This window comes from Rhinolophus hipposideros (genome assembly GCF_964194185.1).
Source record: "Rhinolophus hipposideros genome assembly, chromosome: 6".
Taxonomy (NCBI): domain Eukaryota; kingdom Metazoa; phylum Chordata; class Mammalia; order Chiroptera; family Rhinolophidae; genus Rhinolophus; species Rhinolophus hipposideros.
The window spans coordinates 36,537,632-36,547,731 of NC_138052.1; the positions used below are offsets into that span (position 1 = coordinate 36,537,632).

Sequence of the window (10,100 nt, forward strand, 5' to 3'; positions counted from 1 at the left end):
TTTCAATAATCTGCCTTTTTAAATTTTGTTTCTGTATTACCCCCTATATTTCTTTCTTTATTTTCTTATTTGAAATAAGTCTCCCCATTATCTCTATTTCTTTTAGGCAGTTTGTAAAATATAGAGGTTCCTGCACCACCAATAGCTATTGAGAACATTTGTCTTTACTCTTCTAGTCCTTTTTTATTGTTATTAATTTTAACTAGATGAGACAATTATGCTTAAATAATTACGTATCCTCTCTTGTTCCACTTCAACTGCTATCTAATTTTCTTTTCTCACTAATAAATACTCACAACGTGATTTTAATTGGATAGTCCATCCTATAGCTGTACCATATTTTCCAGTTATTGCCAACTAATCCAATTTTATTAAATATTAAGTTGTTTCTAATATTTCAGTATTAGAAATAATGGTGTGATAAAAATTTGGACATAAATCTTTGTTCACATATCCATATCCTTAGGATAAATCTTTCCATAAAAATTTTTTGGTTTGAAAAATATGGCTGTTTTTGATTCTCAATGGAATTGCTAAATTATTGGCAGAAAGGTTGTACGTGAAATCATTGCTCCTACAGAATTCCTGACAACCTTGATAGTTACCAGTTAAAAAATCTTCGCTAATATGTGCTCTGTGAAAAATGCCACCTAATTTTTGTTTCAATTTGAATTTTTGAAAATTTGTTTTTCTTGTGTTACAAAAGAGGGTATTTTTCATATTTTTTTAACCATTTCTGTTTCCTCTTTTGTGATTTTATTACAAGTATGTATTTAAAAATCACTTTTTCTTAAATGTGTTAGCTGTTATCTTTTCATTTTGTTTGACATACAGAATTTTAAAATTTTATCCATTAATCTTTTCCTCTCCAATTTCCTTAATAGCTTTCATTCAAGTTATTTTGGTTTAATTATTTAAATTTAACTCTTTAATCTATTTGGAGTGACATGGGTAACTATTTTTACAGGGGAGTGCACTAACCTAATTTTTTTTAAATCTGAATAATCAATTTCATCAAACAGCATCGTAAAATTACCCATCCCCTGTCTCACTGATCTATGGTGCTTCATTTATCCTATTGAAATTTTCTATATTCTAGTTTGTATTGTCAGCCTATTTGTTTTTATTACATTAATAGCTCTGATATTTAGATAACTAGTACTATGTTGTTCTTACAATTGTGGCTTTTTGCAACCTGGTAGAGTAATTAAGAATCCCAACCCTACTCTGGAACCAGGGTGCTTGTTCTCACATTTTAATGCTGCCCATTACTAGCTAACAATGGGCTAGTTACGGCCTCTGTGACGCTGTCAAATGGGTATACCAACAGTATTTCCATCGTGAGATTGTGATGAAGATTAAATTGGTTAATCAATCAAGAGCTTAGAAGAGGCCTTGGCACATAGAAAGTACCACAGACGTGTTAGCTATTATTGTTGTTATTATTCTACGTTAGTATATTAAGTCCTTCTTATAACCTCATCTTTCAAAATGTTCATGGATATTTCGTCTGTTTTTCTTTCAGGCAACCTTCATTTTTCAAATGAAACAAGATTTCTTTATTTTTTCTGATGACAAAAAGTACATGTCCATTATAAGAACACTTTCAGAAACTGCATAAATATAATTTAAAATCACTTATAATCCCATCACCCAGTGATACATGTCCTTAGCAGTTACCTAGAAAATTACCAAATATTAACCCTTTGCTAGTTGTGCAAAGCCTCTTATCAGATAGAAGGTAGTCTTAGAGACCAAGGTCCAGAATGGGTGTTTGCTGCTAAATGTGAAAGAATAACACATCAAGCAAATGCCACTTTTGAACAAGTGGCTAAATTTCTCAGAGCTATACCGTGTCTAACTTGCCAGCTACAATACTGTCTTTCTCTGCTTCTTATTCCTGGTTTAAAGACCAACTAAAGTTGTGAACACAGAAGAGTGTTCTAAGAAAACAGAATCACAACTTTAGGGGACTGCCGTTTTTTAGGTTACAATGAGTCACTGCAGAATTACATCTTTCAAACAGTAACTGTGATGCAGAGTTCTGTGGCAGCCCTGAGGTGGCTGCACTTTCATGACACAGCTTCCAGGAAGAGGTCCTCTATTCCCCAAGTGTGCTGCTGCCTAGGCGTAGCAGGGTCAGTATCTACGAGTATAAAAGCAGAGAGGAGGCAGAAGATGGAACCGTGTCTACTATTTGTTAGACATTCTCTGTCCAAGGGATGGAGTCATATCACAGAACATTACTTGGTCCCATAAAAAAGTGAAGAAATCTTAAAATGTTATCCATTTGGAAAGCAGATTTTTCTATTTTGGCCACCTGTGACTCTTATAATTATATTTTAATATAAGTTAGTTTTTAATAGACTATTTTTTAAAGCAGTTTTAGGTTCACAGCAAAATGTAACAGAAAGCATGGAGTTTTCATACACCTCTTGCCGACCCCCCCCAACACACACACATACACACACACAAACACACTCAACCTCTTCTACTAGCAACATCCCCCATCAGGAGATTTGTTATAATTGATGAACCTATACTGACACATCATTAGTACCCAAGTCCCTAGTTTATATTAGGGTTCACTTTTGGTGTTGCACATTCTATGGGGTTTGATAAGTATATTATGACACATATCCATTGTGTAATATCACAAAGACTAGTTTCACTGCCCTAACAATTCTCTGTGCTCTGCCTACTTATTTCTCTCTTCCTCCAACCCACTAGAAACTACTGATCTTTTTACTGTCTCCATAGTTTTGTCTTTTCTAGAATGTTATATAGTTAGAATCATATAGAATGTAGGCTTTTCACATTGGCTTCTTTCATTTACTAATACACATTTAAGTTTCTTCCATGTCTTTTCATGGCTTGATAGCACATTCATTTTTAGTACTGAATAATATTCCATTGTCTGGAGGCACCACAGCTTAATCTGTTTACCTCCTGAAGGACACCTTGGTTGCTTCCAAGGTTTAGCAAATACATTTTGGATAATAGTCTTTTATTAGATACGTCTTTTGCAAGCATTTTCTTCCAGTCCAGGGCTTGTTTTCTCATTATCCTGACACTGCCTCTCACAAATAGTCATAACTTTATATCAATTAATTTGTGCCCCCAAAAGTACACAAATGTTAATAGGCTACTACGTGCATTGTTTCCTCTTACCCCAAAATTGGCCATTAGGACCCCAATTTGGGACTGAGAAGCTGGAGAACTAACAACTGAAGCCACTGTCTCCCTCAAAGGTTACTAAGGGACAGGTAAATGGCTCCGCTGCTCTCAACTGTCAACCAGACTGTGCCCTCCCATTTCCCAGTGGCGTCTAAAAGGAAGACTGGAGTGGGAAGAAAACACTGTGAGGAGGCCTTGGTGAGGGTGGGAAGGAGTGATGCTGCAGGTTTTCCATCAGCTCCCCCAAGGCCGTGCCTGTCACCACTGAACCAAGTGCAGGTGCTGCCAACAGAGCCACTCTTAAAGCTGGGAAGGTGGCCTTGTAGGAAGAAGGTAAGGGCACAATCTCACTTCCAGCGTAGACACCTGCATATGCAGTGGCCTTGCTAGTCTACCCCCTGTACAGATCTGAACGAAAGGGGGAAAGGAAATGTGAAGAAGAGATAGGGCACAGTCCTGGCACAACTTGCAAGCTGTATCTGTGGGCCAAGTGAACTCGAGGGCAGTGGTCAGCTGTGTGTTATCTTGCCACATTCTGTGCATGAGGCCTCCTGCTGAATGAACAGACCAAAGAGCAGGAGGCTGTGGTGTTCATGGCTAAGAGCTTCCTGGTCTGGATTTCCCATGTCAGTGACTATGCCGTGGGGAGGCCCCACGGGCACTAAAAACTCTCATGTGGATGCCGACCACACAGAGGGCCTCAGCCTTCCATTCCACCCGAACCAGGAAAGAGTCAAAATCTTATGCAAATGACTATTAAATATGAGAGACTTGTCATTTTCTTCTCCTTCCTCCTTGCCCCAAATCTCCCCAAATTGTAGTAGCCTAGAAAAGGGAGATAGGGATGGTGTCCCAGAGACATGTCACACCCCTATTCCTCTGTTCCCGAAACCTTATATCTAACCTATCATGTCGGAGGGGACAGTTTTCAATCGGTCAAAGTTGAATTTTCATAACACTGATTTCAAAAATGAGTTGTGTTTTTCTTTTTGCTTTCTACATAAAAATAAACTAACCAAAAGATCATTGTATCAGCCCAAGGAAAAGTGAAATTTGACAACGCTTAATTGGAATAGAAAAAACTGTTACTTTCATTACAAGCCCCAGGCAAGTTCCGACTAGTTAGTAAACTCATTACTCAAAGTTAAACAAAATATGATATCGCTGTTAGGAAAAAATGCTCCAGTAAAGTGGTCACACATGGAAAGTGAAGGAGGACACCAAATATATACTTTATATTGTATCTTTGATTAATAGTTAGAAGACCCTGAATCAAAGAGCAAACTATACAGGAAGCTATGAATGCACTGAGCATAGCAGGTTGGTGGTATATTAAAGGAAGAGAGAAACATGGATTTTAGAATTGGAAAGACCTGGATTCGAATCCCAACTTTGCTGTTTACTACCTCTGTGACCACTCAGAATCCTCATGGAAAAGGGCCACAGTAATGCTTCCTAACAAGGTTGGCATAAGGATTAAGGAGGAAAGGTGATAAGCATAACACCTAGCAGATGATAGGTGCTCAAAAAAATGGTGGCTATTGTTATCAGCAGTTTTTTTCTTCACCATTTATTATCATTATGATCTATTATCATGGGAATTTATCTAGAGAAGTAACAGCAGCACTGGGGAAAAAAAAACCCACATCATATTTAACTTGCAATTTGCATATTTAAGTTTGCAATTATCTTAAAAAAAAAAAATGAAAAATTCCTAGGTCAGGGTAGACAAAATTACTCAAAATAACTAGCAACTGACATTAACTTAGGTACCCTAGTTTAGGAACTACTTTCCAGGTGGGAAAATATTAAAGGGTTGGGATTCAGCTTACCTTCTGTGCCTTATCACAGTCTATCAGTACTACAAGGAGACTTGGGAAATTAAGGCCCAAAGAAGCTAAATGAGATAGTCTGATCCCACCTTACCCCCACCCATCCTTCATATCCCCCATCTATTTATTCACTTATTGGCTCTTTCAGTCATAGCATACATTTAAATGCCACTCAATTACATCTTTGTCTTTTAAGAAAGGCACCTAACTCAGGTGTCAGTCCCGTTTCCTCTGCTCTTCATGTTTCATCTTGGGAGAGAGTTTGGCAACAGCCACATGTGAGCCAGCCAGCCGACTCAGTACAACCTGACATTGCACTGAATTACCAGACATAATGTAATGTCATTTAATTACAGTCTATTTGATTGGTGGTCTCTGTGCCCTTCCTCCCTTGACCATTTTTCTCTTCATTCATCACTCCTTCCATTTAGAGTGGGTGGTAGACATGAAGAAATCATCGAATTTGATGCATTCCACTTTGTTCCCTTTCAGAATTTCTTATAATGGTTTTCCTGAGGAAAATCAATTAAACCATTGACTTAAATACTATTTGGGGATCAATTATAATTCCAATTAACTGTGCCATCTGGGCTGGCACATTACCAACCACTCTTGGGAAATATTTGTAATGATGAGAAAGTGTGTCTACCATCCTCATGTTTACTCATCTTCTATTCTAGAATCTAACTTCAGACACTAGCCCTAGACCCCCTCCATTCTAGAACTAACTTGCTGGTTGGTCACACCTTGGCTCTGTTTGTTCCAAACCATTTTGCTGGCCACAGAGGGCTTATCACTAACATTCCTCTTCTCTTCCCATCATAAGAGCTAACATTTACTAATCGCTTTATGTGCTAGTCACTCTGCTAAGTGCTTTGCACACATTATTGCTTTAAATCCCAAGAAGTAGACAATGTGGTCCTCCTCCTTAAAAAAGAGGAACCTGAACCTTAGAGGAGAAAAGAACTTTGTGCAAAGTCACAGGGGATTCAACCCAGGTCTGTGTGACGGCACTACCTCTTCATCTAAGCTGCTCTGAGTCTCTTCCAGAGCCAGGCTCTTTGATTCTGAACCAACAGTCCTCAATGAGATAAACAAGCTAGAGAAACCCCACATATTTTTCTCAAAAGTGAGGTCCTACACCTTCAGCTTATACAAAATAAAGACTTTAGGGACAGCACTCCCCTCCCCAACTTCCTGAATCAGAATCACTAGAGGTAATACCCAGAAGCAATCCTTGAACACTCTTCATACTTAAAAGTTTGAGATCTACTGCCCTGCGTTTTTCTTCTATGACACCCAAAGTGTTCTTCAACAAAGCTTTCTTGGAAATAATGCCCTGACCCCTGGTGGTCGAACCCCAAAGTGTGATTCTGCCATGATGGGAATTTGAGGAAATATTTTGTGATAGGTTCAAAGCTCACCTTTTGGCAGAAATTTATTTGATTAAGTTTCAGCTGCTTCTGGCTGAGCTCTGACTACCTTATTCAGGCCTGTCTCACAGAAAGCACATCAAAGCAACTAGTTTGCTGACCTTTTTGATAGCAGCTACAAAAAGATACCCTCGCGATCCATAATCAATAAATATCTATCAATTGTCTATTAGCAGATGATACACAGTTGAAAGAACAGGATTCCTGTTTTTAGAAAGGTTAGTGTGGATATAGATAAGAAAATAATCAATTCTCTCTCTTTTTCTTACACACACACACACACACATACACACACGCACACACACACAGTAAATTTCCATGAGCTGCCTTACTCTACCTCCATCAATAGAATATCATGTTTGAGCTCTACTGCTTAGCCAATTTAAACTTGGCTTCTCACCAGCTCACTCTTTTCTTTCCTTTTGATAAGAACATTTAACTTTCTTGACCAGTCTTTTCATCATTTCTTCTTGCAATGATATCACACTCCTGCATTTATTAGAACTTTCTGGTTATTACCAAAATTTGTCTGAATGTCACAAACTCAACATTTGACCTGATAGAAGACATGCCCATTGTGAAATCCACTGACCATCTAATATAAGAAAAAAATAGAAGTGGCCTGGTAGCAAGAATAACAGCAACAAAAACACAAATAGCAGTCCAGAATATTTAGGGGCAAAAAACCCTAAGCGCCAACCAGCTTTCTCATTAAACACTTGAATAAAGAATTCCCAGCAATAATTCCCTCAATATTTTATTTGCCTTCACATATAATACTACATTAAAATGTGCTCACATCCTCTCCTCCCCCACACCAAAGAAAATAACAATAACGTATAATAATAATCAACCTGCACATTTCACACTTACTTACCATAGAACTTCAATTCACAAATGAACTTTAGGTGGCAAATTGCTGACAGTGATTTCTGGTCACCACGCCAGAGCATATGAAGTTCTGTCTCTTCTGCTGTAAATGAATTCACAGCCCCCTGAAATAAAACAGGATACTGACCTTCTGAAAAGGAAATTCGATCTCCCCCTAATTCACTCTGCCCTCCTCCTCTTTTGTAAAGGGGGTTCCCTCCCATCTATTTATTGCAAGACATGGACAATACCTTACAGATAAAAGAAAAAAGCAACAAAAATTCAGTAATGCCTATGTGATTCTCAAACCCTGTACAAATGGAAAATCAGGGTTCTTTATTCTATAATGAAACAAGTGGAAAAACAAACCATTGCTTATCTGGAGTTGCTCCCAAATAAATGTTTCACATGTGGCTTTTATGGGGAAACTAAGCTTTCAGAGTTTCAAATGCAGCTTACTATAATCTAACTACAAATTTTACTTCATTTGCTTTTGTTTTCAGATTAATAATAAGTGCAATTTAATTGGGGGGAAGGTTCCTTCAATAACTTTTTTAAAAACAAAACCTAAGACTTGCTTAACTTCATGATATTGAACTAAAGCTACACTGACTTGAGTTTTTTCTTTGAAGTGAAACAGACATCATTTCTGTGGTCTGTCTTTTTAACAGAAAACCATGTTAGTTTTTGTCCACATAACATTCATTTCCAGGCCCTAGAAATAATTTGTAGAGAGAGCAAATTTGCCATATGTACAGCAAGTAGCATATAAATATGTATCATGGAAAACTTTCTGCATATAGAGAAAACCTTAGGATTTGGTTTGGAAAACAAGTCACTTCAAAGTTGTGGGAAATAGGACTTATTGCTGCCTTACAGGCAAGATCTGCCACCGATAGTCATTCCAGTTATTCTGCACCTGTAACAGGCACTTAGTGCATTACTTCGAGGTACATTTATTATGCGTGATCAGTTGAAAGTTAATATAACCTCAAAAGAAAAAATACTTTTTTCTTGAATTTTTTCATAAGGGACAGCCATTCTTAATAGAAAACAGCTTTTGTTTTCCAAATCACATTTAAACTGCTTACTTTTTGAGTTCCTAAAAATAAAGGAAATTCTAAGGTAATAAATACAATCGAAAACATTGCAGCCTATGATTGTCTATTGTGAGATAGAACCCCTTTATTTGCCATCATCAAATATTTAAAAACTTAGGGGGATAGTAATCATAGTAGTTAAACTTTTTACCCATATGAAAGAAATCTAGCTCATTTTATGAGTTCCTGCTTAAAAAAAAAGGAAAAGAAAAGAAAAGAAAACTGCAATAGTTTCTGCCAGGTATAGCCAAGGTTTTGTGTCATGGGTATAAATCTATACTCATTTTAGAAACCAGCAGCTTTGGTACATACTCCCAATTGCCTACATAACACCCTCCACCTCCCTTTCAGGATGGGTCCTCACGGATCAGTCTGTCTGTCCCAATAGCTTCTTCCACGTCTGGCCGAGAACTTGCATTCCTCTATTTACCAGGCGCTCTAAAAGTCATTAAGTTCAACCCAAATTCCATTTCCCCAGAGTCTCTTGAAAAGCCTTAAAGAAATCTGTCCAGTGTTTGCTTTTTGCCTACCTCTCTCTTGCAGGGCTGGAGGTGACTGAAAGAAGGCAGGAAGGGCTGTGTTCCTGCCCTTTGGGAGATCCTGGCCCGGCACAGAGCTGGGGGAGGGCACAGCTCAGGCAGCTGGAGGAAGAAAAGGAGGAGTAATTTGTGCGCCACTGCAAACATGATACGGTGCCAACAAAAGCACCATTCTTTTTCCCAAGAAGTTCGAAGTGCTTTGCAAAAATTAACTCATGAGACCAAGTAGTCATTGAGCAATTCTTACTTTTTTATGCCCTTCAGATAATTGCCACAAGCGAAGTCACTAGGAAAGAGAGTCTACTAATTGTCTCATGATTCCTTAGATATTTATTGAGCACCTATTATGTTTTGGGTACTGGATAGAGGTAGAGAAGCAAGCAAGACAGACAAAGCCCATGCACCTACAGGCTCTCACATTAGTCCACGCCCACTTGCTTGCTCAGCCAGGGCACCAAGCACCTGGTTGCAATATTTATTGCACTTATTTACACTGTATTTTGGCCCAAATTGTTTAATGGAATTCACTCCGTTCTTTAGAATGTGCTAAGTGCTGAGCAAACACACAAAAGAAAATAATTTTAGATTACCTATAATCTTCATGATGATGACAGAAATTGGGGAATATCAATTCAAAGAGCTTTCTTTTAAGATGCCATAAACAAAACTTTATTGTGAGCAATCCTGTCTCTTGAAATGTTTGTGGAAATACTCTAGGTGGACAAGGAGAGTTAATATCGGTAATAACATGCCAAGCAGTTTATATAAATAATCGGGCTTTTTGAAAATGATAAATCAGATGAGCGAGCATGTTTGGTGAAGTAGAGAGCTTTTATCCAGGGGTCTTTTCCTGACCTTTTTATTTCACATGACAACATGGCAGGTCAGATATAGCAAGTGACTTGTGCCATTTCTAAATCCTTCTCCTTAGGCAATGGACTCCAGATATTTTAGAGTATTTACAACCAACTGGACCAGAGAGGCTGGTGACTGCTTTTTCAAAAATGCATGACTTTCTGATTAATCAGAAGGGATTTAAGCTGTTGTGTTTTAAAGACACCAGATAAGAATTCTAATCTGTCCTGAGAGTTAATAACCCAACCCAGTTTGGGCTGAACATAGAGGCTATTACTGTTTTTCACTCATAAA

At 37.9% G+C, this 10,100-nt stretch overlaps 1 protein-coding gene across 6 annotated transcripts in view; it reads right to left on the reverse strand.

The window, feature by feature from the left end:
• Window positions 1–9,027, reverse strand: part of CYTIP (cytohesin 1 interacting protein) — a 68,622-nt gene extending 59,595 nt beyond the window's left edge. Inside the window, exons 1-2 of one of the 6 annotated variants that reach the window (XM_081051568.1) lie at window positions 8,943–9,027; window positions 7,320–7,437 (exon numbers count right to left, since the gene is read on the reverse strand). In XM_081051568.1, coding sequence (XP_080907694.1) covers window positions 7,320–7,322 — 3 coding nt within the window. In that variant the 5' untranslated portion in view covers window positions 7,323–7,437; window positions 8,943–9,027. Of the gene's footprint in view, window positions 1–7,319; window positions 7,438–8,752 lie in introns of all 6 variants that reach the window. The other 5 variants (XM_081051565.1, XM_081051566.1, XM_081051570.1 and 2 more) reach the window with 5 other exon arrangements.
• Between the last annotated feature and the right edge of the window lie 1,073 nt (window positions 9,028–10,100).